The sequence below is a fragment of the Cebidichthys violaceus genome, unplaced genomic scaffold (genome assembly GCF_023349555.1).
Source record: "Cebidichthys violaceus isolate CVI_PGR_0920_01 unplaced genomic scaffold, fCebVio1.0.p SCAF_24, whole genome shotgun sequence".
Lineage (NCBI taxonomy): Eukaryota > Metazoa > Chordata > Actinopteri > Perciformes > Stichaeidae > Cebidichthys > Cebidichthys violaceus.
Window position 1 is genome coordinate 2613973 of NW_027176417.1, and position 27966 is coordinate 2641938.

General features: G+C 40.8%; 3 protein-coding genes and 2 long non-coding RNA genes across 10 annotated transcripts; 3 read left to right on the forward strand and 2 right to left on the reverse strand.

The window, feature by feature from the left end:
* Window positions 1-1921: 1921 nt before the first annotated feature.
* Window positions 1922-24141, reverse strand: LOC137878993 (uncharacterized). 6 transcript variants are annotated; one of them, XR_011103678.1, is made up of 12 exons: window positions 24108-24141; window positions 23118-23272; window positions 17216-17316; window positions 14587-14688; window positions 11033-11094; window positions 7731-8400; window positions 6861-6962; window positions 6353-6524; window positions 5194-5257; window positions 3869-3962; window positions 3655-3726; window positions 1922-2098 (listed from the first exon to the last, which is right to left on the reverse strand). It is a non-coding gene; the product is annotated as an uncharacterized lncRNA (long non-coding RNA). The 6 variants fall into 6 exon arrangements; XR_011103677.1 differs by having other exon boundaries at window positions 11033-11097; XR_011103679.1 differs by lacking the exons at window positions 14587-14688; window positions 17216-17316; window positions 23118-23272; window positions 24108-24141 and adding an exon at window positions 12985-13060 and having other exon boundaries at window positions 11033-11097.
* Window positions 9944-10924, forward strand: LOC137878992 (trace amine-associated receptor 13c-like). The gene has a single exon (XM_068719544.1). The coding sequence runs from the start codon at window positions 9944-9946 to the stop codon at window positions 10922-10924; it is 981 nt and encodes a 326-aa protein (XP_068575645.1).
* LOC137878991 (stomatin-like protein 2, mitochondrial) lies at window positions 13097-16327 on the forward strand. Its single transcript, XM_068719542.1, has 10 exons — window positions 13097-13187; window positions 13817-13969; window positions 14080-14179; window positions 14286-14344; window positions 14425-14526; window positions 14617-14751; window positions 14930-15074; window positions 15340-15419; window positions 15535-15663; window positions 15766-16327. The coding sequence occupies exons 1-10, from the start codon at window positions 13146-13148 to the stop codon at window positions 15871-15873; spliced, it is 1053 nt and encodes a 350-aa protein (XP_068575643.1). The 5' UTR covers window positions 13097-13145; the 3' UTR covers window positions 15874-16327.
* On the forward strand, window positions 18251-27937 carry LOC137878990 (vascular endothelial growth factor C-like). Its single transcript, XM_068719541.1, has 8 exons — window positions 18251-19151; window positions 21942-22182; window positions 22483-22673; window positions 23144-23274; window positions 23364-23467; window positions 24131-24265; window positions 24660-24861; window positions 26222-27937. The coding sequence occupies exons 1-8, from the start codon at window positions 19050-19052 to the stop codon at window positions 26331-26333; spliced, it is 1218 nt and encodes a 405-aa protein (XP_068575642.1). The 5' UTR covers window positions 18251-19049; the 3' UTR covers window positions 26334-27937.
* Window positions 24180-26728, reverse strand: LOC137878994 (uncharacterized). The gene is made up of 3 exons (XR_011103680.1): window positions 26671-26728; window positions 25215-25295; window positions 24180-24263 (listed from the first exon to the last, which is right to left on the reverse strand). It is a non-coding gene; the product is annotated as an uncharacterized lncRNA (long non-coding RNA).
* Window positions 27938-27966: the final 29 nt, after the last annotated feature.

Genomic DNA, 27966 nt, shown 5'->3' on the forward strand with positions numbered 1-27966 from the left:
CAGGTCAGCCTGTCAGATCTGATGGCTCAGGGTGATAAAGAACTGATCAGGAGTCTGGAGGTTGTGGGTTCCATCCCGTGGTGAGGTTATTTTTAATGCCCAACACCCAAGATGAAGAAAACCTCTGAAAAAAATAACATTTAAGCTACATTACAAGAATGAGAGATTGTTCTGCACATTTCAGATTCACAAATAAAACACCAGAATCACATTATCAATCATGTTCAGCTCTGGTGTCTCTAATTGACCGTGGAAAAAGACCACAGCTTGGATTTGATACCTTCTCGTCAGAATGCCAAGCGTCACTCACTGTCAGCTGCTTATCTCAGTGAGCTATCCCTGAAGCTCGAGACCTGCAAATTTTTTTATTGGATTTGTTCTTCACACGGTGGGCCTCGAGCAAATTCCATGCCGCGAGTCGAGAGCTGTCACGAACGAGAAAAACTGAAATTCTTACCGCTTGACCATCTATGACGTTTTAGTAACCCTAACCCTAACCCTAACCCTAACTAAGTAAACTATATATAAGCTTAGTTAGGGTTAGGGTTAGGGTTACTAAAACGTCATAGATGGTCAAGCGGTAGAAATTTCAGTTTTTCTCATGAGTAAAAGCTCTCGACTCGCGGCACGGAATTTGCTCGAGGCCCGCCGTGTGAAGAACAAATCCCAGAACAAATGGGCGGGCCTCGATCTTCAGGGATAGCTCACTGAGATAAGCAGCTGACAGTGAGTGACGCGCGGCATCCAGAGGAGAAGTGATCAAATCCAAACTCTGGTTCAGGATAGTCCGGTCTGTTTCCACGGCCAATTAGAGACTCCAGAGCTTAACATGATTCATAATGTGATCTAATGTTTTATTTGTGAATCTGAAATGTGCAGAACAATCTCTCATTCTTGTAAAATAGCTTAAATGTTATTTTTTTCCAGAGGTTTTCTGTGTTTAAGAGCTGAGTGAAGGCAGTGTGACTGAATAGCTCAGTCAGTTAGCAAACTGCTCTGAAGACCTGAGTTCATGAGCTCGCTCCTCGTGAGGAGCAGTGATTTTTGAGTGAAAGTGCTGACACAAGTGATGCGTGACAATATGATCAAACCATAACTGTGTTTCAGGAAGGTCCAGTCTGTTTCCTCCACACATTTGAAACACTAACAACAAAAGTGAAGAAGCTTTATAGAGAAGAGTGACAGTTTATTTTTGCAGAACAATGTGTGACGCTGCAGCAGGTCAGCCTGTCAGATCTGATGGCTCAGGGTGATAAAGGACTGATTAGGAGTCTGGAGGTTGTGGGCTCAATCCTGTGGCGCGGTTAATTTTAATGCCCAACACCCAAGATGAGGAAGTCAAACATTCTATGAAGATGTACGACTTGACATAAGTGAGGCTGGGTTATGAGTGACTGGAGGTTATGAGTTTGTACCTTCAGTAATGCTTTACATTTTGAAGTGTGACACCATAAAGTAGGTGAATAAGTTCCAAAAGTCTCAGCAGAAGGACCAATCAGATAGCTCAGGATGATGGACGACTGGTTAGGAGACCAGAAGTTATGGGTTCGATCCCTGTGTGGTGCAGTGACTTTTAAGGTCAACCAGTCAAAACAGAGGAGACTAATATGCAATGACACAAATATGAGTATCAGATAACAGATAGCTCAAGGTGATAGATGACTGCTTAGGATACAGGAGGTTATGGGTTCAATTCTTATGCGGTGCAGTAACTTTTGAGGTCCAACAGCCAAAGGACGAAGACAAAGATACCAAGAGAAAAAGTCAAAGTGTGAGTGACATGGTGGCGTGGAAACGTAGTACCCGGTTAGGATGGCGTCGACCCGGGTTCGCTCCTCACCTATGTGAGGACATCAATGTCCACTGCCCCAGGGGTCGAGACGTCCGTCTCCTCCTGGGTTTTCGGAAGAATGAACGGAGATGGTTATGGAAATTTTTTTATTAAAAAAATTAGCTGCACAGCAAATTTTCAACTTTCGAACCACCCCCCACTCTCATAAGTTAGATCTCAGAGTAACCGCAGAGCAGCAGAAGAAGACGTGGATGAAGAGAAGAAACCCCGTCGTCCTCAGGTCTGGTCTGGAAAGTCTGCACTCATCTGGAGAGAGAAGAAGAGAAGGACAACGTTAGAACATGCATCACATACAGGAATTATTACTAATACTGCAACAATAACAATAAATACAACAAAGGTTATCAACGTTTTGATGACTGAGTGCAAACTATATCAGTACATTTATATGACAAACTATATCAGTACATTTATATGACAAACTATACTGTGACTTTTGAAAATACTTTGAATGAACTATATTATACTACTAAATGACATTTTATAACAAACTACACTAATATTTTTTGATTATTTTGATATATTAAACTGATATTTTAATATTTGTATTGCATACTATATACTATGACATATATTATTAACTTTTTATGGCACTACATTATTGTTTTTTATTACAGACTTTAGTATGACATTGTTTATAAATGTATTTTTAGGATACTAAACTTTTTTACGACATAACATTTTATGACACTATAGTGTGTTTTTTATGGCATATTATATTATTACTAAACTATGTAATTTTTGTAGGACACAATATTCTGGATTTGTTTAATGGTGTACTATAACAACATCTATTTATGAAGTTGTTCATGGACCACTATGACCTTTTTAAGACTTTATTATGATTTATTTATATTATGACATTTTAATGACAATATATTTATTACTTTATGGCATAGTTTATGAGAAATGTTATGACACTAAAATAGGAAATTATTTGTAGCATAATACTTTTATGATGTTTTTTATGACATATTATTGAATTTATTTGAAGACGTACTATACTATACGAGGACTTTTTAATTAGAAATTAAATGACACCAAAACAGGTTTTGTATACAATACTATGACATTTTTATTTGACATTTTTATGACTACTTTATTTATGACATATTATATTATATATATTATATTTTTATGGCATATTGTATTTATTTATGACATATTATATTATATATATTATATTTTTATGACATATTATATTATATATATTATATTTTTATGACATATTATATTATATATATTATATTTTTATGGCATATTGTATTTATTTATGACATTATATTATATATATTATATTTTATGGCATATTGTATTTATTTGACATATTATATTATATATATTATATTTTTATGACATATTATATTATATATATTATATTTTTATGGCATATTGTATTTATTTATGACATTATATTATATATATATTATATTTGTATGGCATATATTATTTTATGACATTATATATATTATATTTGTATGGCATATTGTATTTATTTATGACATACTAAACTATAATTTTTGTAGGACACAATATTCTGGATTTGTTTAATGGTGTACTATAACAACATCTATTTATGAAGTTGTTCATGGACCACTATGACCTTTTTAAGACTTTATTATGATTTATTTATATTATGACATTTTAATGACAATATATTTATTACTTTAGGCATAGTTTATGAGAAATGTTATGACACTAAAATAGGAAATTATTTGTAGCATAATACTTTTAGGATATTTTTTTATGACATTTGTATGACTACTAAACCAACAACAGCTACTATTTGACTTGATATTTACCAAATGTTTGCTTCAAGCGCTGCAGTTGTCGTCTCCTCCAGGAGCTTCAAGTCTCTTTGTTCATTCAGCAGTCTGGACCAAAAACAGAGAAGAGAAAACACCAACATTTACTGACAGCACACGGCCTTCTGCTCCAGTAACAGACTCTCTGTATCAGTGTTAATGCAAGATGGATGAAAACCAACACAGCTGATAATAAGAACAGAGCTCCTACCTCAGAGCTTCAGCACAGAGACGTTCCTTCAGCTGGTCTGTATCAGGTCTTCTCCCCAGATGTCATCCATTGAGCCTCATCTACAAGCACCTGTCTTAACATGGAAGTGAAAGACACACATTAATATTACACGTGCATAGCTTTTACAGTGATATGCATGGATCTATGATTTAAAAAAATATATATTTTTAGAAAATATGTATGCAAAACTTTATAAATGTTGTACTATTACATTAGATACCATATCTAGATGTGTTTATGATATACTATACAATGACTGTAATAGCACATTATACAATGGTATTTTTTATGACTTGATGATACCATTACTTTTTTATGATACTATATTGTGTCTTTTTTATGATATCTTTATAGCATATTGTATATTGTATACTGTAACATTTTTTCATTTGGTTCCTCAACTGTTTGTGTATTTGTACAACAAATGTGTCTTTCTAATCAAATTAGAGGAAAACAACTCTAATCTATAAAACACGGTCAAAACTGAACAAATTGTATGTGGTGTTATCTATAATTGGTAATTCATAATTATTTTTTTGTCCATTTCACATAACTGGCCACCTGGATTACCTGATTACTGTATATTGTGATGTAACATCAACCATGAACACAAACACTATGTCAACAAACAGAGTGTAATACCTCTGAGATCAATTATAGCTTCTCACCTTATTTATATAAATATTTATAATGATTTCTTATTAAACTATTTAATAGTATTAGTTTAATACTATTAAACTAAATCATGGATTTTTTTATGGCTAACTATACTATGATGTCTTTTTGACATTTTTTGGCATTCTATATTTTGAAATATTCATAGTACTTTATGATATAACATCTCATTAATTGTTTTGTTAATATTATCTTTATGTGACTTTTTTTATCATTTCTTTGTGGCATTTCTATGAAATATATAATGACACTATGTTGTGATTTTTCATGGCATATTAAACTATGACATACAAATGCTTTTTATGACCCTGTAATATGGTGATGATATTTATTACAACACCAAATCAGGATTTTGAACGGCATACTTTTGTATCATATCTTTATGAATATATTTATAGCACACAATACTATGTTTTATTACTTTTTTATGGCATAATATACTATTATGTTTTTATATGTTTTAATGACTTACTTTTTTCAAGGCATACTATATCGTGACATTTTTGTGATTGTCTATGACATTATATACTGTAACATTTCCATGACTATTTTTATTATATTTAAGGCATACTATAACAACAACAACAAATACAACAACAAGTACCACTACTAGTTGATTTGATAATCACCAAATGTTTCTTCCATGCACTGCAGTTGTGGTCTCCTCCAGGTCCTTCTTGCTCATTCAGCCTTCTGGACAGAAAACAGAGAATTTAACACGTTAATAAAATATGAAGTCCTTTTTGCTCCAATGACAGACAAAGAATGATTCAACATTCTTAAATATACTTTTTATGAAATACTTTTTCCTGACTGACATTTTTTAAAGACATACTTCATGACATACTGACTTCTTTGATTTTTTTAATTAAAGTTTGATGACATCCTATGACAAAACGTATTATTTATGATATCACTTTTTTATGAAAAATATGACACTATACTATGACTTCATGTGCTTTAATGACTATACTTACTTTTTTACGACATACTATGATTTAAGAGTTTATATGACTTTTTATAATATACTATATTATGTGTTCTTCATGACTTTATGACATACTATACTATGAGTTTTTATGGCATGCTATAGAACAACATGTTTAATGACATTTTGTTATGACTTTATTTTGAATTTCTTTAATGACATTATATTATGACATTTTAATGGAATTTTGTATGGCAAATCATAGTATTTTGTTCAATGTTTTATGACATTTTTATGGCATACTTTATAAAGATTTTTATTTTTGTATGCCGTATTATACTATGGCATAATATAACACTATATCTTGATTTAAGGCATACTATACTTTTACTTTTTTTATTTGAAATATTTCATGATATAGTACGCCATAAAATAAACGTATGACATTTTTCATGGCATACCATGTCATGATTTTTTATTAAGACCCTATATTTTGAATGTCTTTATAGCATGACTTCTTTTATATACATTACGGTATGCTACACAGCTGGCTAGCAAGCTACAAGTGTTAGCCAAATATGCAGTTCTACTTCACACTTCACCCTGTAAAGATGTATTCATTCACCAATCCGTTATCTTTTCCTTAAGACCATACAGTACATTATCAGACAGCAACACAGTTCGCCTCTGTCTTTTTATTTCCTCCTGATGTTATTTAGAGCTTGTGTATACGTTAGCATAAGTTAAGCTAATGCTAGCTAACTTAGCAATGGACGCAGCGACATGTGTTCGTATTTGTTTGTGTTGTTGTTGTTGTTGTTGTTGTGGCCGTCCAGCCCCTGATTGACATCGTAACTCACAATTAACGTTCGCACGAGTCTCCCGTTTCCTCCGGTCCTCCATTTATCTTTTAAGCGAGAAGCGAGAAGTAACCCGTCGGGTCGTTGTCAGCCATCTTGGATTCGTCTACTGGTCAGTTCGTAAACTTGAGCGAAGTCGAGCCTCGGCGAGAACCAGCAAAGGATGGGGGTCCTGGGGAGTCATTCATTGAAACATTATTTTCCGATCATCTAAGATCTATTAACATATCCCTCACCATTCATTTCGATAGTGATATTCATGGCTGGGGATTTTATGGTCCAATTTCTGTCAGAATCACATGAATATGAGTGTTTCCAGGTCCACACCTCATTCACATAAGGTACTTAATCAGTTACTGGACGGCCCAATGATTGAGATGAATGTTATAAATTAGATTAGGTAGATGTCCCCATATGCCTGAAGCCACTTTCTAAGTCATTATAATAGTGTGCATGCGGGTCAGTATATGTTTTGGAGGAAAAGAATGAAATATTTGCAAAAACATACATTTCTCTGTTGCTGTTTCACCACAAGTGGCCCTTGTTGTTCCTGAGCATACAGGTGATGGGGCTGTAGCTGCTGGTCCTCGAGTCCACGCATGGAGCTGCACTGTAACCCAGTTAACAAAAAGGTCGTCAGCAAATGAAATGCATGATTATAATATTAGAGCTGAAACTAATACTTATTTTCATTGTTTTGTCTCTAAAATTGAAAACCCAGCTGAGAGGGAGATCTGACAACACCACTGCAGCACGGAGCCTCTCTGACAGCTTACTAACGACTCTAAAACTCTAAACCTAACATTGTCATGCAACACTTGAGCTAACAGAACATTCAGCTTCACTGCAAAGTTCTGAACACCAAAAACACTAACTCAATCAGTAACCCGCTTGTTTTGGAAGATTTAACAGGAAGAATCGCGCTTCAAATTAAAACGTAAGAACATAAAGAAAAGTAGAGTACAGTAAATAATACATTAGATATAATAATATATGGTGTGATGTAAAGCATTTAGATGTGTACATGTGCTAACAGAACATTACAAACTCCATCAGTATCTCAATCGTCTTGTTTTCACCTCCGCAAATGTGGATTTGGTGCCTCAGCTGTTTGTGTATTTGTACCACAAATGTGTCTTTCTAATCAAATTAGAGGAAAACCACTCTATTCTATAAAACAGGGTCAAAATTGAACTAATTGTTTGTGGCGTTATCTATAATTGATAAATAATCATTTTTTTGGGTCTATTTCACATAATTGGCCACCTCGATTACCTGATTACTGGATAATGTGATGTAACATCAACCATGAACACAAACACTATGTCAACAAACAGAGTGTAATACCTCTGAGATCCAATTATAGCTTCTCACCCACCGGCAAAAACAAGCAGTGATTACTGTCCGAGAGAGACGCCTCATTAGCAGAGCTCCTTCACAACGACTCTTCAAAGTGACACGTCTAAACCACCGAGGCACCAGGCCGATCTGAGGTGTTAAAAAAACAAACTGTAGGAATGAAAACAGGTAAACAAGTCAAGTCGACACTGTTCATGTCTCAGAGGGTATCGAAACTCAGAGCAGTCGTCCATTCTCCATTCATGCCGGTGGATAAATCCACTTTTATGGCAGTTCACTTGGCTTTAGACTGAAATCTAACTGTAGAAAACTCTGTGTGCAAAAATGAGCTGGATGGGATGTCACCTAGAAGATGGACTGTGATAATTAGGACAGAATTACATACAGAACTAAATCTGTGTATAATACTTAGTATACTTACTAAGTGTATGAAACTATAAGACTGCGTATGCCCGTTAGATTCCATCAAACACTGAGTAGATGTGTTGTTTTTTGATCCTGTATAGTTGACAGATTTTCTAAATATGATGGACATGACCTTGTGATCCCAGGTGTAGTAGAACGTGGTGGTTTGAGGGTCCTCGGCCTTCAAAGAGAGACGTAGAGCTCGGGCCGCCGTGATGAACGATGAAGCCAGAACCTGCTCCGGGCTGAGGAGTCTGGCTCCTTCTGTGGCTCCTCATCTGGAGCTGTGAGGGTGTCGAAAGGTTTTTAACAAAGTCATTCAACACTATTTTAAAAAAACAAAGCACATGAGTTCGACCAAAAGATTTACGAAGGGTTAAGACAAATACTAATTTATTTACTATACACACATGAGTGGTAATCAGTTCTCCTCTGGTTCTTGCTGTCTTTTCAGATGGCTTAAAGGAGACATGTTGTGCTCATTTCCAGGTTCATTCTCGTATTTTGGGTTTCTACAAGAACATGTTTACGTGCTTCAATGTTCATGAAACTCTTTGTTTTTAATCATACTGTCTGTTTGAATACACCTGCATTCAGCTGGGTCTCATATCTGACACATCAGGTACAGCCGTATACAAACATGAGATTCAGAACTTTGTCCAGCGGTGCGACAAACCTCATCCTCAACGTCAAGAAAACACATTGGAGACCACTCCCCAGTGGTTATCCATGACCAGAACATAGCACAGGTTGACTCTTACAGATACCTGGGCATACACATTGACAACAAACTGACATGGAGCGTTCAGGTAGAAAGTGTCTGCACTAGGGTCCAACAGCGGCTACACTTCCTCCGTAGGCTGAGGGTCTTTGGTGTCAACCAGAAAGTGTTGCTCCTCTTCTACCGCGTCGTCGTTGAGAGCCTCCTGCGGTTTGGCGACCTCAGCGTTCAGCTGAAAGCCCAGATCACCCGGCTAACACAAAGAGCCATGAACATCATCAGACAGGCCCAGAAGATTATTTCAGACCCCACCCATGTCCTCCACCCTGAATACCAGCTTCTTCCCTCGGGCAGACGCTTCAGAGTCCTCCAGTGCAGGCTCAACCGCTTTAAGGACTCCTTTGTCCCCCTGTCCATCAGAGCCCTAAATGTCAAGCTAGCCAGAGCCTAACCCCTGTAACGCTGACGTTTACCTTGACTGCATGTACTTTCTATGATGATTCTATGTTGAGGAGGCCGCTCTACTCTTACTGTACATATTAAGGTCACTAATACGATGACTACAGGTGTGTTGCACGATGGGCAGTGTGCCATTTATTTGCTGTGCATGTACTGTAGGTACTGTGTGTGCGTGCATGTGGACTGGCGACGGTCTGTGTATGCACTATGTTACTTTTGTATGTTTGGGTCCATGTTTACTTCCTGTCAGCTGATGTCATTCACACCGGGTATAAACCTAATAGCTCGTTTAAAGGCACAACTTGTGTAGCGTTTCCAGACTTTCACAGTATTTATACAGCACTTGATGCTGCTTTATAATAAAACAAAATTAAAAAGACATGAATCTTTTTACAATAAGGGACACCCAAGACCCAATAGCTAATGAAGGGTTCTGTCAAATTCTTAGTAACTCATTTTGGAAGTAAAAAAACTGAAGATAAGTGTGAAAAGATAAAGTAAAGAGGGGTTAATGACATTTAAGATGATGATGAGGGGGACAGAAGTTACATCATCTCTTTGATTGTCAAAGTGGGAGGGAGATTAGGAGGTTAAATCAGCTGTCTAGTAGAGAGTATCATTTGTCATCCCTGCTTCCCTCCTCCCTGATGGACAGCACCGAGGGCTCTCTGCTCTGCTTTCCCAACCTCAACTCCTCCTGCCGGTGGCTGCCTAAACCCCGCTCCGAGACTGCTCTGCTCTTCACCCTGCTGGCCTCCGTCTCTCTGCTCACCGTGACTCTCAACCTGCTCGTCGTCATCTCCATCTCCCACTTCCGGCAGCTCCACACCCCGACCAACACCCTGCTCCTGTCTCTGGCCGTGTCCGACCTGACGGTGGGGATGCTGGTGGTGCCCATCGAAGGCCTGCGCTCATTGGAGACGTGCTGGATGCTGGGAGAGGTGATATGTGCTCTGACTCCTTTAGTTACTTTCTGTCTGGTCTCTTCCTCTGTGGGCATCATGGTGCTCATATCCATAGACCGTTATGTGGCTATCTGTATCCCACTGCTCTATGCCACAAAGATCACCCTGAACAGAGTTAGAACATGTATCTGTGTATGTTGGGCCTGTTCTCTTCTCTTCAACGGCTGGCTTTTGAGGGGACACTTAAGGCAGCCGGACAGGTTCAGCTCCTGCCTTGGGGAGTGTGTGGTGGTCATCAGCCACATCTCAGGGACTGTTGACCTTTTTATCACCTTTCTTGGGCCCTGTACTGTCATGGTTGTTCTCTATATGAGGGTGTTTATTGTTGCCATTTCTCAGCAGCGTGTCATTCGGTTGCAGACCGCTGCAACTGTTACGTTAGCTCCAACCGCTAAAAGATCAGAGAGGAAGGCAGCCAGGACTCTTGGGATTGTGATAGCTGTGTTTCTGATGTGCTTCTGCCCGTATTACTATCCCTCTCTAGCAGGCAAGGACACCTCCACTAGCGCGTCATACTTTGTAGTGTTGTCTTGTATCATGATACTTAACTCCTGTATGAACCCTCTGATTTATGCTCTGTTCTACCCCTGGTTTAGAAAAGCTATCAAACTCATCATCACACTGAAAATACTGCAGCCTCACTCTCAGGACAAGATCCTGTAGACTAAATGATCTGTTTGGTCACTTTTCAGTTTTAATGAAACAGTCTGTATTACCTGCGTGTGTGTGTGTGTGTGTGTGTGAGTGTGTGTGAGTGATCTGATTACTCACTGTGTGGTCCTCAATGCACTAGACAGAGGCTTCAGCTGCGGACTTTCTTATTCTGTCACACGCTGCTGAAAAACATCATTACACATAAGATAAGATGAATGAAATATTATATCATGTTTTGTATCATATAGGACTTAAAAACATTGCCAATATTTCCCTTGTATTGCATTTCATCTCTGCAGTTTGCAGTGTAAGAAAAGTTCCTCTGCTTCCTCATTACCTTTGTATTTTTTAAACTGGGACTAATGTCCACTGAAAGATGTTAATTCTGGTGTGATCTAACAACACTTTTACAGGCTGCTTCTCTCAGGCTGCTGAAAACATAATCTCTGTCATGCTGTAGTTCTGTTTAACGTCTAAATCTCTGTCATGCTGTAGTTCTGTTTAACGTCTAAATCTCTGTCATGCTGTAGTTCTGTTTAATGTCTAAATCTCTGTCATGCTGTAGTTCTGTTTAACGTCTAAATCTCTGTCATGCTGTAGTTCTGTTTAACGTCTAAATCTCTGTCATGCTGTAGTTCTGTTTAACGTCTAAATCTCTGCCATGCTGTAGTTCTGTTTAACATCTAAATCTCTGTCATGCTGTAGTTCTGTTTAACGTCTAAATCTCTGTCATGCTGTAGTTCTGTTTAACGTCTAAATCTCTGACATGCTGTAGTTCTGTTTAACGTCTAAATCTCTGTCATGCTGTAGTTCTGTTTAACGTCTAAATCTCTGCCATGCTGGAGTTCTGTTTAACGTCTAAATCTCTGTCATGCTGTAGTTCTGTTTAACGTCTAAATCTCTGTCATGCTGTAGTTCTGTTTAATATCTAAATCTCTGTCATGCTGTAGTTCTGTTTAACGTCTAAATCTCTGTCATGCTGTAGTTCTGTTTAACGTCTAAATCTCTGTCATGCTGTAGTTCTGTTTAATATCTAAATCTCTGTCATGCTGTAGTTCTGTTTAACATCTAAATCTCTGCCATGCTGTAGTTCTGTTTAATATCTAAATCTCTGTCATGCTGTAGTTCTGTTTAATGTGTAAATCTCTGCCATGCTGTAGTTCTGTTTAACATCTAAATCTCTGCCATGCTGTAGTTCTGTTTAACATCTAAATCTCTGCCATGCTGTAGTTCTGTTTAACATCTAAATCTCTGCCATGCTGTAGTTCTGTTTAATATCTAAATCTCTGTCATGCTGTAGTTCTGTTTAACGTGTAAATCTCTGCCATGCTGGAGTTCTGTTTAATGTGTAAATCTCTGCCATGCAAAAACTGCCATTGCAATAATAAAAGTCAAATACAACGCTATACTTGTGTGTGTTATTCATCCATAGATGTAAGTGTAAAGTTGGATTTTTCGCCTGTCTGTGGTTATTACATTCCGTTTGAAATGGCAAAATATAAATAATAGATCTATATATCTCTTTGAAACGTGTATTAAGACAGCAGTGCTTTAAATGTATTCTTGTTTCAAGGTTACAGGTTATTTTATTTTCATTGTACAACACGGTTACACAATGAAATGCAGATTGTTGTCCTATTTTGCCACCTAACAAAACGTTATAGTAATATATATTGTATATATATATATATAGATAGAGAGAGAAAATAAAAAATACAACTGTAAAGACATAAAAATAAGAAGTGCCTTGAGTGTGACAGTTATATCTAAATCTACCAATTCATAATAGATATCAAAATCAAAATAACAGAGTAAAAAATAAAAATATTAAGTATAAAAATGCACAGTATATACAATAAAATAACAGTAAAAATTATGAAATATAAAAAAATGCACAGTATATACAATAAAAATAACAGAGTAAAAAATATGAAATATAAAAAATGCACAATATATACAATGAATTAGAATAGTATTATTATATTATTATTATTATAAACCATGTATAGCCTGTCCTTGATACTATAAGAGGGAAAGGTTACACGCTATTGTTTTACTATCATAATCACACTATACTCAGCTGCAGTGCAGTCCTCCGAGGCAATAGGGGGCGATGTTGCTCTGTGACATTTGAAGCTAACGCTGTTGACAACAATGGGGACAGTCTGGATTTAACGCCTTAACCTTTCTGTAACTGTGTAAATATCATTTAACTGCTCTAATTGAAAGCATGTTCCGGACATTGTGTCAGGCTGGCGGCGCCGTTTTTAAGGTAAAAACACTGCTTATTTGACACTAACAGTCTTTTATGCGAGTTGAAAGGTTAGCTAACTAGCTGCATGCTAACGAGCTGCATGCTAACGAGCTGCATGCTAACTTTAGCTCTATGCTTTAGCTGGAACACTCACTTTACGTTAGTTATTTCAACCGCTAGCACCTGACATTTAAGCTTTCTATATGTGCAATCAATAAACACTGCGATTTCTATTCAAACCCTTTAAATATATATATATATCTCTGTAACGTTACTGCACTACTACTAGTTTAGACCTTGTAATCGATAAAATAACTACATTTCACCTGCGGCCACGCATTTACGGGATGACGTCATTAACCGGAAGTCTTAACAAGCACTTGGGCACTAAATATAATCCAGAAATTTTAATATAATTTAAGAAAATGTTCTACAATTATCCACAACCCAAACATTTGCTCAAGGAAAAAAAATAAGATGTATTTTACAATATTAACATACATGAAGCAACAGGGAAAATTATATAGATTTATCTCATTAACCACAGACTCCACCTTAACCCGTAGGGAGAAGTAAATGTGGGTATAATTGGGACAGATTAACTGATTTGTCCGTCACTATGTGTCTCCTGTCTCCTGTCTCTGCAGAACTCCCAGCGGACGGTGCCCAGACTGTGGCCGACTCCAGTCCAGCAACGATGGGCCTCCCGCTTACCCATGAACACCGTGGTGCTGTTTGTGCCACAGCAGGAGGCCTGGGTGGTCCAGAGGATGGGGCGCTTTCACCGCATCTTAGAGCCGGTATAAGAAGAGGCCAATTTCTATCTCCAGGACTACAATTCATCAATGTATTGGTGTACATTAATAGAGCACTAACATCATTTAACCCAATCTTTTGTCCTTTCTTACAGGGACTCAACTTCCTCATTCCCATACTTGATCAAGTTCGTTATGTGCAAAGCCTTAAAGAGATTGTTATTGACATTCCTGAACAGTCAGCTGTGTCCCAAGGTAAGTTTTTGGCAAAAGTCAAGGCAACGAACAGCTGTGCTTATTATTGGTCTATTTAACCATCGTCATGGCTGAATGAACTGATATGTTCTCCATCTTTACACAGATAACGTGACTCTGCAAATTGACGGAGTCCTTTATTTGAGAATCTTAGATCCTTTTAAGGTACGTAGCTGTCTTTTACCAGCAGGTGGCGCCAGATAGCTGGATTAAACGCGAGACTAACGAGTTCTGTGTCCCTCTAGGCCAGTTATGGTGTAGAGGATCCAGAATATGCCGTGACTCAGCTCGCTCAAACCACAATGCGATCAGAACTGGGCAAACTCACGCTGGATAAAGTATTCCGGGTAAGAAACATCTGCCTTGTGTGTGTTACACTGCAACACAATAATGATACAGGTGTGTACCTTGAACCTGCTGCCTCTCTGGTCTTTAAGGAAAGGGAGTCTCTTAATTCCAACATGGTCCACTCCATCAACCAGGCGTCCGACGACTGGGGAATCCGCTGCCTGCGGTATGAAATCAAAGATATACAAGTTCCTCCTCGTGTTAAAGACTCGATGCAGATGCAGGTAAGACACATAACCATGACATTTAGCAATATTCTGTGCAGTACCACCTCGTTTTTAGGAAACCTAAGTAGTATTATTGCATTGTGAATATTCTCTCGACTAGTCGCTGGGTGATTTTAGCATTTTGTTTCCGCGGCGGAGAAATATTTCCATCCTTGTTCTTCCGTTTCCTGCGTAGGTGGAGGCCGAGCGCAAGAAGAGAGCCACGGTGCTGGAGTCCGAGGGGACACGAGAAGCCGACATCAACATCGCAGAGGGTCGCAAACAGGCCCAAATCCTCGCCTCAGAGGGAGAGAAGGCCGAGCAGATAAACAAAGCAGCCGGTTGGTTACGTGCATGAACCGTGTGATCACAAATTTAATTGAAGGTCTTGTAGGACCGTCATTACTCTGAATCCACAAAGCATTTAATTGCGTGCCGGCAGACTGTGTTACAACACTACACGAGGATCTTCCTTAAACAAACCAAAACATTTGAGTAGAAGCGAATCAAGAGGAATGTTGAAATAGGAGGTTTAAAGCCCACAATATACTGTAAATCCAAAACAAATCAACTTTGGTGCTCCTTTACACTCTGTGTTGTCTCAAGGTGAGGCCCAAGCTGTGTTAGCCAAAGCAGAAGCCAAATCCAAGGCCATTCGTCTGCTGTCAGATGCTCTGGCTGAACAGGTACGAAGTCGATGTGTTATGAAGTAATTTGTCATTAAAGGATTAGAAATCATCCTGGGTTATTTGGAAACGTTATTCCCAGTATTTTACAGTAACCAGGTTTTGTTCCTGACAGAACGGAAACGCCGCGGCCTCGCTGAGTGTAGCCGAACAGTACGTCTCCGCTTTCTCCAACCTCGCCAAAGAGTCCAACACGGTGCTCCTGCCCTCTAACACCGGTGACGTCAGCGGAATGGTCACACAGGTACACCGGTTACGCCCCACAAATACTCTAGTTAAAAAAGAAATATCATATTTCATGTTTTTATCATGAGTATCTCTCACTATTGCGTTCTTTTACCCTCAGGCCATGACTATTTACAGCAGGCTGGCCAAACCGAGGCCAGGACTCGAGAGCATGAAGACGGTTGAACCCATCGAAGAGCCTCCAGTGCAGCCAGCGTCAGCTCAGTAGCCGCGGACGCCGTTAATGCTCTAAACTGTCGCTGACGCAAAAAGAGGAAGCGGTTCACCACGACTACGGAGAGCACAATGGCTCCGCTGTGTGGACTCGGTGTCTGGCGCAAAGGGCACTCTATCTTCTGCAGGGCACAGGATGTCGCCGCTGGATAAACGGAGACGATGCTGAGCAAGGACGGCTGAGCCACAAACGATATCTCTTGTGTTGGTGTTTGCTGTTATATTATGTGGAAAATTAAATATATTTTCGAAGGACGTTTCTTTTGATGTTGTTTTTTATTTTCTATATTGCATAAAAAACCTTTTGAAGTCAAGGAAGTTGTTCGGAAGACGCAGTGTAAAATAATTCCTTATAAATAAATGCTGATGTTTAGTTGATGACTGGAGAAAGGGAAACGTGGGCACTAAGAAAAATAAAAATAAAAACAATAAAGATTTTTTTCTTTGTCTCCGAGAGCAAATGTGTTGTTAACAGTGTGGTTTCTCCAGTTTTTGTACAACATCTCAGATCCACATGGCACCTGGAGCTCAGAGGAGCTCCGTTTCCAGTTCAGACGTGTTTGTTGGTGTTCGAGGGTCATTCAAGTGCATTTTTACAAAGCTCCTAGTTGTCATAAATGCACTACTAACCTTGTTATGATAAGTGGAAGTGAGTAGTTTCCCTTTCTTGGGATGTGCTGATTTAACACATACCTTTTCTATTATTCTGTGTAAAACCTGATATGAGCCTTTAAAATGTTGTGATTGAGCCACTAACCTCAAATATTTCAACTGTGTGAGAGCGCCGTTAGTATCAGTTTGATTTTCAGAAAGTTCACCAAGTTCATCTGCGGCACAGCATGGAAGACATCTGTCAAACGTCGCAGTGGCTCCTGAGACGTGACAAATGATGTCATTTTGGATGCAAAATTAGCGTATTTTTTTGTGTTGGTTTTGTTCAGTTGTATTTGGTTTGTTTCCAGCCTCTGGGGAGGATCGTGGTCAATACATATTTTATCAGAGAGGTTCAAATTCAAACCTGTAATCCTTTCATTTTAGTGATTTGGTTTCCCTTTTTAAACAAGAACATTGGACTCTCTGACACGTGCCACAGAATTCTACTGAACAGGACAAATCTCTTATCTCTAATTCTACCCTCCCATGATGAAATGGAGAAAGCAATGACTGGAATGTGGATTTTGGTTGCACAGATTTCAACACATAAAGCGTACTGCATGCAGACACTTGCCACCGTGTGTGTGCGCGAGCGGGGGGGTGCGTTTTTAATCCTTGACAAGGCTGGCAGTGACTGGCCCAAATATCGGATGTTTTCTCACTCGAGCGTTTCCCAGACACACCTCTTTCTCCTTCCTCGTCGCTGTCGGCCTCCTGTCTCCCATCTGTCTGTCCGTCTGCGTTCCCCATAATTTATTTTACAGTTGTCTGTGACGGCTTTGCCCTAAAAGAGAGAAGGGGGGGGGGGGGGGGGGGGGGTGAGAGATATAATTTAGACAAAGCTCCTGCTGCTGCTCACCTCCTCTTGCCCTCCCCTTCTCCTCCTCATCCTCCATGACACACAGACACAGATGCCCACAGCCTTGGGGCGGTATAGTTTAAGGAGGTTTGCAAAGTTTGCCACTTTTAGGACCTTGAACGGCAAAAACCAGAGGGAGAAAGAACGAGAGAAGAGGCGAGAGGGGGAGTGAGGAAGACAACGATGGAGCTCGATGACGTGTGAAAGGAGTAAAGGCGGAGAAGGTGTGGAGCTGCAGGTGTGTGATACCAAATGTGTGGTTTTACATCCGTCTGTCTCTCACGCAATTGAAATAGGTGAATAGAGACACCAGCAGGACTCGGCGACAGCTGAAGTGAAGCAGAAGCAGCAGAGAGAGAGAGAGAGAGACATCAAAGGTATTAGCAGCTCATAAAAAGGCACTTAGTGCTGCAGTTAAGCAACTCACACATACATCACCGCTGGCTGCTACCGAACACGCACATTTTTTAAGTCTTACTGGCAGCTGCTCCCATTACCAGGGATTACAAAGATGGAAGGACAAAGACCTCAAGATAACGAGTCAGAGTGACAAGGAGCATGTGAGCTTCATCTGATTTCATAACTGACAGACGGACCTCTTTTTTTTGAAAAGTTCTAAAGAGCACAAATAGGCTCTCCAGTGAATCTAAATCCCATAAGAGGAGGATGACGGCGTGTGTTAAGAGGAAGTGTGTCAGTGCCAAGGCACTGACTGCTTCTGCAGACACTGTGTAGCCTACACTTTCTGGGGGAATAAAAAGAAGTGTGCTAGTATAATCAGCTCCTTCAAAATCCTTCACTCCGCCCACAATCCTCCTATTCTTGTATTTGTTCTCATTCACTCCAGCAGGACGTCTATGAGCAGGACGCACATTCACTCTGATTGGCCTTTTTGGTTAAACCTCCTGCTACTACTCTACTTTTTTTTTTTTGGAAACAGGATTTGGAAAAAGCTCTTCCCTCTTTTTTTTTTCTCTCTTTCTCTCTCTCTCTCTCTCTCTCTCTTTGATGCTTCTCAAAGGATCAGGCAGCCCGACAGAAAAAGTTGTGACAGATTTAGAAAGAAAAAAAAAGTCCAGAGAGAGACAGACAGAGCTTTGCCCCGGAGGTTCACGGGGAAGAAACAGGAGACAGATAAAGAGGCAGGGATAATCTGAGCGAGGGAGGGGAAGAGCACAGCTGTTGTGTGAAGAGAAAATACAGATAAAGAAGGCAAGTGTGAAGGGCGAAGGAGAAGAGACGAAGACAACCAAGGCTGGAAAGAAAAAAAAGGGAGAGACAGAAAATACAGACTCGAATTTAAAGTTGAAGGTCAACAAAGACATACAGAGATAAAAGGCAAACAGACACCTGACATCAAATCAAGCGAGAATGGAGACGCAGTGCACTGCTGAAGTGAAAGAAAAAAGGAGCCGAGTTTGACGCCGAGAAGGGGAGCCGAATTCCTCATCATGTTTTATTCAGCTGGTTTCCCGACTTCAAACAACCTGCGCCGGGAGAGCAACTTTGTCCCAGGATAGAATGAAGAGAGGAGCAAAGAGATACCCGCCGAGTCTGTGATACCCTCCCGCTCCTCCTTCTCCTCCCTCACTTTCTTTCACCTCACTAACTTCCTCCTCCTCTGCCCTGATATCTCCTCTCCTCTCCATCTCCTCACTATGTGGATAACAGCTTTGCTCCTATGGATGCTTAATGCCAGCAATTTGTGCTCAGGACAAGACTATACGGACTACTACCCAACTGGAGACATGGCCACCGAGGTGAGACATTTAATTCCCCCTTCATCTATAAAAACTCATAGTCTGTGGAGGAGTTTCACTAACTCCTACAGCTCGTGAATGTGTGTCTGCTATTGATTACGTACAGGTGACAAATTAAAGGAACAGAGAGAAGGGATATCAAAGCTCTGTGCTCTTTTGAAAGATCGTAATACTTGTATTTAATACTAAAGTACAGTACTTGAGCAAATGTACTCGGTTGCATTCAACCACTTCTACCCTCCTTAAATAGACGTTCTGATAATGTATATTGTTATAATTAAAATAAACTCAATGGACAAGTAAAACGCTCCTTCTAGTAGGTCCATTGAAGGAACATTGTGCAACATTAAGGGCATCTATTGGCAGAAATGGAATATGAATAATCACCTAAAAATAAGAATTGTTGCTTTCAGTAGCTTAGAATTAGCTTTTTTTTTTTTATATATCTACATACTGCCGCCATGTTTCTATAGGAGCCCAGAACGGACAAACCAAGCACTGGTTCCAGAGAGAGACACTTGCGTTTCCACTTATTTGGCCGCCTGGACACCAAATCGTACACATTGGACATTTAAAGGAATTCAGACCCAGCTTATTAAATCACTTCCTTTTCACACGTGTTCAAAGAGTCACAAACATGTTTCCTTTTTTGTAGAGTCACAGCTTGTGACGTCAACTGTCTACTTTACTGTAAATGCTGTTTATGAGCCAACCAGGAAACTATTTACTGTGGAAATTCAAAAACGTGTCAGGCAGTGTCATGAAACTCTCTCTGTCTTTTCTTGATGTTGAAATAGTTTACTGCAAGAGGATTGTGTTCAAATTCACTGGAAGAGATGTTACATAATATAATCCTCTTGGAGTGGAATGAATGAATCACAATCACATATTTTGGCGGACGAGCTAGTTATCAATTGTTTAAAGGAGTTAAATTGTGTGTTTGTGCGTATTATAGCTGCAGACATGACAAGTTCATACTAGAAGGAGGAGTGAGTGACGAATGCATGGGTGTGTGCATGTGCGTGAGTCTGTGTGCGAGCAGGATCTAATGCTGGACCCCAGAGCTCTGGTCATCCGTCCAACATGACCTCATAGTCCCACAGCGATGACTTCATGTCATGCAATCACTTAACCACACAAAGAAGAGAGAGAGAGAGAGAGAGAGAGAGAGAGAGGTAGAGAGAGAGAGAGGTAGAGAGAGAGAGAGAGAGAGAGAGAGAGAGAGAGAGAGAGAGAGAGAGAGAGAGAGAGAGGTAGAGAGAGAGAGAGAGAGAGAGAGAGAGAGAGAGAGAGAGAGAGAGAGAGAGAGAGAGAGAGAGAGGGAGGGAATCTGGGAAGACTTTGAAAGAAAGAGAGAGAAGAATCCATCCTTCCAACTGTCAGTATTATTATAGATTGTGTCTCTTGACTATTAACAGTTATGGAGCCCTTGGTGGTAAATTTGGCAAATACCAAAATCTGGCCCCCAAAAAAAAGATACACTGGCAGAAAATATGTGTGTAAATCAGTGATGTTTAAGGAAAATATGCTGGCATTTGTAGCCTCTACTTATCTCTGAAACTGCGTTTCCATCAGATGTTTGCATGCCGTTATATCAGCATGTGAGCACTGCTGTGGCTTCCTAGTCTTGTATTCTATACGGTCTTGTTCAAATACAAACTTCACATTTGTTGTCACAGCTTACTGCATGTGTTGAGACACATGAGATGTCTGGAAAGAGACGGAGAGGGAGAGGGAGGTAGACGGAGAGCCGGAAAGAGATAAATGGAGAGGCTGATAACGACGGAGATCTGGTTTCTGTTTGGGTGATGCCAGCTGTACCAGTTTGCTTCGTCTTAAGCCTGGGAACCTAAACAACCACGCTCACTCCCCTGAGGAAGAATTAATATGTGATACTCAAACGGCCGACGTTTGGTCCCCACAGACGACCCAGTCTGTTACACAAGTAATCTTTCATCTGAGGAATCTCTGCGGAGAGGAGTCATCTATCACGGCGGCAGCAAAAGAAATCATTACGGGGATGACTCAACGCGGGAAATGTTTATGGAGCTACTGTAAGCTGAAGATTTCATACACAGACTTGGTCCAGCACGTAACAATACAACACAACTCTGCTCAATAATAATAATAACAACGTTCTTAATATTTGAAACAAAAAGTCTGGCCACGTTGCACCTTTTAGGAATAATACCAGAATCAAATTTGATTGATAAGGCAACCAAAAGGACTTAGACGTAGAATAAAAAATTCAACCAGGTTGGTAAACTGGGTCAGATCACAGCGTCTTGCTCGAGGGCACTGCAGCAGCAGGGCAAGTCATTTCCAATTTTATCACGTTGCCTCAGGTGACTCTGTTTTAAGTCCGTAGCCGTCTGAAAGCTTTGAAAGGGAACCACAAAACAAGAACAAGAACAGCACTACCAAGGCATGAAGAAAACGCAGACTTTGTAGCTTCCTCGTGTGCTCAAATGCAACAATGTGTGTGTGTGTGTGTGAGGAGAAGACACACCATAATAACTAACAGTAGCCAACAGTAACATGTTGCAACACATTGGTAGCCGCGTGAGGTATTCACTGTTTCACCAGCTCAAACCAGCAAACGCTTACCCTGTAAATTCTACAGTGTCTAATAGTTTTCCTCCAAAAAACAAAGACGAAGAGTATCGATTTCAACCTAATCCCCCCCCCCCTCCTTCTCTTAGTGATGACAACACTTTCTGGCAACACATAAAGAACTACATATTGTCATTGAAGTCACGTTTGTCTGCACGGTTCTTTCCTGTCCTCCAGGCTCCAGTGCTGTCAGATGACCAGCCCAGTTTGGAGTCAGTGACGAGTGTGGATCAGCTATTACAGCTTCTCTACCCCGAATACAGTTTGCTTCAGCAGTGCCTGAGGAAGAAATCCTCGCACGCCGCCTCCTCTTCCCCGTCTTTTTCCTCAGCGAGCCCTTCCGTCCACTCTAACGGCGACGACCTGTGGGGTCAGCCGAGGGAGGAGGCTCTTTTCAAAGTGGACGGGACTCTGGAAGGTAAACGTCGAGATTATTCCCAAAATGTACGACACAGTAAATTTAGCTGACGTTGCTTCGATAAACGGCAAAGTAGTGGTTTCTGAATATATTATCGGGTAACTTCCAAAGACTCCAATCACGTCAGTCTGTAAGATTCTTTGCACTTGAGACAGACAGAAGTACATCGTAAATGCAGTAAATAGAAGTTGGATTTAAAATAAAAAATGAAATGCATTGTTGGTTGATGGTTTCCTATCATCACCCCAAAACCTCTACTAACACATGACACAAAACACACTGAATCACATGTGTTTTCAGTCATCTTAGAGGAGATCCAGCGGACCTCATGCCAGCCCAGAGAGGTGTGTCTCGAGGTGGCCAAAGAGTACCCAGAATCCCCCAGTCAGTTCTACCTCCCTCGCTGCGTGGCGCTGCATCGGTGCGGCGGGTGCTGCACCAACGAGGCCTTTTACTGCACCAACACGAGTCACGCGCTCGTCAACAAGACGGTGAGTGGCGCAGCCGGCTTCTTCCTGTTTATTCCCATGTCGGAGACGTCTGAGCACTTGAACTGATCGACACTCGCTTCGTATTACACGGCCGTCTTGGCATTCTCCTGCTCTCACACCTCAAACTGCCTCAGGAAAGAGGACAGAAAGAGACCTACCCAGTTGTGTAACAAGCTCGTCTGTATCGCAAACACCGCCCTACTGCAGTGGGACACCCTTTGGCTCCGACTGGACATCAAGTCAAGAGTCACGCACAGTTGCGCAATCTTGCAATCATGACATCATCCTCTACACGTCAACCGAAACACTTCAAAACACTCACAACCAGTGTTCTTGTAAAGACAGAAGAAGAAGGAAAAAAGACAAAGAAGTATACGCTCTACAGTTTTGTTTTCACACACACACACACACACACACACACACACACACACACACATCTCTAACCTTCATCTTTCTTTTCCTCCCGCCAGTTGATGGAACTTTCCCCGCCCAGGATGGATCGCTCCGTCATCATGGTAACCTTCGTCAACCACACTTCGTGCGAATGCCTCTCCAAGCGGCCGCTCCACTCCATCATAAGACGAGCCGCGACAGATCACCTGTGGGTGACGCGTGTGTGTTTGTGTGTGTTTACGCGCATTTCTGAGTCATTCGTCACATTGTGGATTTCTAATATGTGCGTCTGTGCAGGTGCTCCCCGCCCGACCTCCCCTGCGCCTCCGGATCATTATGGGATCCAGTGAACTGTGTGTGTGTCTCTACAGACGCCATAAACTACTCTGAGAGAGAGACGGGTAAGTGTGCGTGAGGCACGTTGGTCAGTTAAGACAAAACAGGGTTTACCTCGTCAGTGAAGGGTTTGAGTAGTGGGAGGATACAGCAGCAGGTTCAGGATGGGACATAGTGAGAGACTCTAACAACACCTGTCGACCCCTGCAGTGTGGAGTGCACAACCCACCCCCCCTGTAAACGTGTTATCTTATTCAAGAAATGTGCTTTTATTTCTAATAAAACGCAAAGTCATCCAAAATGTGCTCCACCTCAAACCCCCCCCCCGCTGATGTGAGTCAGACTTCTGCAAAGAATTGTATTCAAATATTCCACCACCACAGCCTGGTGGTGGTGGTGATGATGATGATGATGATGATGATGATGATGCCTCGGTGGCAAATTAAACAATCTGGAACGACTTCCCCCCGGAGGGAATGTTTATTCAACCGTAACATGAGAAGCCAAAGTGTCTTTGAGGCATTTTACTTGTACTGTCATGCAGTGAACTACCGTGCCTTCAACCTCCAGCTACTTCTTCTATTTCTAATAATAAACTGGCGAACCTTATTGACTGAACGTAGATACCGATGGGAAAGAGAGTGATCAGAATCAGTTGCTTGCCATCTGCGCGTGATGTTCAGAAAGACGAAACTAAACTTTTACCTTCTTTCCACTTGGCTTTCCAGATGCGCTGGACTCGGGTCTGCTGGCTCTCTGTGGGCCCAACAGGGTTCTGCACGAGTCCACCTGCGAGTGTGTTTGTCGAAATGGACTCACCGAGGACAGCTGCGATCCAGGATGGAAGCTGGACCACAACACCTGTAAGGAGGGTTTCAGTTACTGAAAATATTTTACGATGTGGGAAAGAGAATTCAAAGTCAAAGTCAGAGAGGAAGTCAGGGATTTTTAGAGGATGTAACACAACAGCTTCTCATGCTTTAATAGGGATGAAAAGTGGTTAAAAATACCTCTTTTTTGTTGCTTCCTCTGGTTTCACAAGGATTGATTTACTGTAAATACACCAAGTTCCCAATAAAAAGGCTTGTAATTTGGAAAGCAACCAGGCAAGACGGAGCCAGAATGGAGCTTCATGCAAATATCTAACAAGTCAGAACCTGACCACCAGATATTTGGCAAAAACACCAACAGAGCTGCACAATCCAATATCTGAGGGTCTGGATTTCATCATAAAATGAAACTCTCTTCTTCTCTCAGGTGAATGCCAGTGTGTAGGTCAAGGCGAGGGGAAGTGGTGCCCCACCGGCCAGCGGTGGGACGACGAGCTGTGTGGCTGCGTGTGTGCCGCAGAGTGTCCCGGGAACCAGCCCCTGAACCCCAACACCTGCCTGTGTCAGTGCAGAGAGAGTCAGCAGTCGTGTCTGCTGCAGGGAAAGCGGTTCAACCCCAACCTCTGCAGGTAGGTCTGTCCTCTGCTCTGGTTTTTGGTTATTGCATTTACAGGTTATTGGTTCCTCTTTTCCTAATTCCACAAAATTCTGACGTTAAACCCGCAGTTCCAGAAAACTTCCAGCTGTTCTGCTTTTGACAATAATCGGAACACTTTCATTGCGTTGAAAGAAGGAACTAGCAATAATGACATAACTGTATTGGCATGATGGATATTCGCTTGTTAACATTTCTGTGTCACTTTCGCTGCTCTGCATATTAGTTCACTCTTCAAAGCTCCCACTCTTTGGGACTGTAGTTAAGGACAAGACAGCAACCTCAATTTGGAGACAACTATTTTCCAATTTTTCCAAATGCGGTTACCTGAACCAGTGGCTTGTTCTGGGCAAACTGGTCCGGTCCGCTGAGTTGCTGACCGCCACCACAAGTCTTCACCCTTGATCTCTGCGAGAGAAAGGGGTGAGGAAAGAGAACCGGAGCTGTGAGAGACAGGGAGTTAGAGGGGGAGAAAGCAAGCGAACCCTCAATGGACATGTCATGCATTCCGAAAATGCGTAAAAAGAACAACTTTCTTCCTCCGTTTTCTTTAGCTCACATGTTTCAATATGGCCTTTTATGGACACACGGTGTACAAAACGTCCCAGCTGCGTTGTTTTGCATGCGTGTCGCCGTTCCCACAGCCGGCACGCAAGACCTCCACCTCCCCCTGACCCCGAGAGGCCCGCAGAGAGGCAGACGGGGTGCACTGGGTGACGGTGAGCAGACAGACCCAGAGACGGACGGAGTGACAAGGGAAACGCATGAATGCAGACATGGGCTTTGATATGAGGGATCAGTAATCGTGTGGGAAAGCTCACAGAAGTATCTACAAAGTTAGAATGGATTGTTGAATAGCTGGTGCAGCCCAACACAATATGGGGCGTTAGTATTCCAGTACGCGCGATACTTTTCCCATCATTCTTTTGTCTATTTTTTTTTTTTTGATTCAACATCTGGTCACAGGAGGTGGCGCACAGAAGACAATACACCTACTGTGATTTTGAAGATGAGAGTTCCCAGAATTTTGGCCATATTCTTCCCCTCTCCCTCTTCGCATTACTCCCTCTTTTTCTCACGCACAGAATCGTTTGATGCACTCTGGATCGGGGTTTTATCCAAAAAAGGACGAGAAGATCTGAATAATTGATAATTCATGCCAAGAGAGCATAAGCTCCCCTGTGTTTTTATTTCTACTCTGTTCTTCCACCCTTCCCTCAAAAAATATTCTGTTCCAAACCTTTCTGTTTTCTGTGTATTCACTTCCTCCTCTCTGTTTTTTCCTACTTTCCATCTTCCTCTTGGTTGCGCTCTCTTCTTCCTCCTCTGTCTAGCTGCTACAGGTTGCCGTGCAGAAAGCCCAGACGTGTGTGCGAGGCTGATTTTTACTACAGCCACCAGGTCTGCCAGTGCATCCCCAACTACATGAGGCCGAAGTGGAATTGACCAATCGCAGGCAGGCAGAGGAGCAAGACTGCAGGTGAAGCCACGCATCGCCCCTCGACGGGAAGCTCAAAAACCTTTTGGCCTTCAAAGAAAGTGGAAATTGAGGAGGAAGTGCCTCCTGAGAGGAAGGTGGAACTACACATGTACATGTGCCGGACCACAGCAGCGCTTAGAGGAGCTCTATTGACGCTGTCTGTGCTCTGACACTCAAAAGGAAAACGGGAGTGCTTCCCAGTGAAACAAGGACAAAACAGTTAAATTCACACAAGTGGAGTAATCTCAGCCAAAGAGAAAATGAGGAGATATGTTTGACTCTTAAAGCACCAATCACACTTACCTAAAAGCAGGACAGCAGGGACGGACCAATCAGACGCGGAGCCAGCGCTCATCCCCACTGCGACGTGTTGGAGCAAGATATTCAACCACCGGCATGCAGCAGAGACACCGCTCATGACTGTGTGAAATGGAAAGTGGAATAAAATAATAACAGACCAGACTCCATGCTTTTTTTTTTTTAAAGATTAAATAAGCTTTAGGCACTTTGGCAGTCTTGAGTCACGAGATGTTTAATGGGTTGAAGGATGTTTTTTGCAGAAATCGTGTAACGTTTCGTTGCCGGGGGCCTTATATTCCCTCTTTTAGCAGAGGTGGAAATGGTGACAGCATGTTTGGGTGATGCGTTCAGAGCACCGGAGGCTGTTTCCAACACGAGAGTTTCATTTGAACAACTATACTGAAAGGAATGGAGTGAGGCTGCTTGTTTTTTTTATTTAGGCTAATGATAAAAAAAAAACGTCTTTTTACATAAAAGTCTAAACTTGTCTTCGAGAGAAGAGGTTTAATGCCAGACCCTGTATAATAAAACGCTAATTTAAGCTATTTCACCATCCAGTTTCTACTTTCCTCTTTGGACATTTCTCTCATACGCGGCTGAATCCAATCAAAACTGATGGCAACACTTCTAGTAATTTAACTTTACACACTCTTAAGTAATATTATTTGTAAATATTTAAATTTTTCATATTTAAAAGTGATATTTTGAAGAGGAAATCATGTGGAGTTGTAAAATACTGTATTTAAGTCACTATCAATACTAAATATTGTTTTGCAATGAAACTATTTTCATGTCTTTGTACTCCAGCAGTTTTAATTATTATTGTGAATTTGAATGTCTTTAATTGCCCATTTGCCTGCACTGCAAGATTAATTCTGGCCTCTAACATACAGCTTTTAAAAAACAATGATTTTTGATTTAAAAAAAGTTTGTTTGATTGATTGCAGTTTAGAGATTTCAGTTGTGTCTGTGCTATATGGATGTAGAGCAAATTTGTTTTCAGGCCGTTAAATATTTAAAGTAGTTATGAAGTATTGATTTTTGTCAGACTGATATGTTTGTCCCTGTTTCGTTAATGTTAAATATTGTTTATTTTTAGGATACTCTGGCAGCAACAACCTGTGAGAAATATAAAAAGCATCTCCTGTATGTTATATAAATATTTTTTAAATAACAAAACTTCTGATTTTATTTGGTCATTTTAAGCAACACTAAACTGGCAACTGTGGCTACAAATGATTATGGGATGATGCTATGATATATATATATATATATATATATATATACACATATATATAT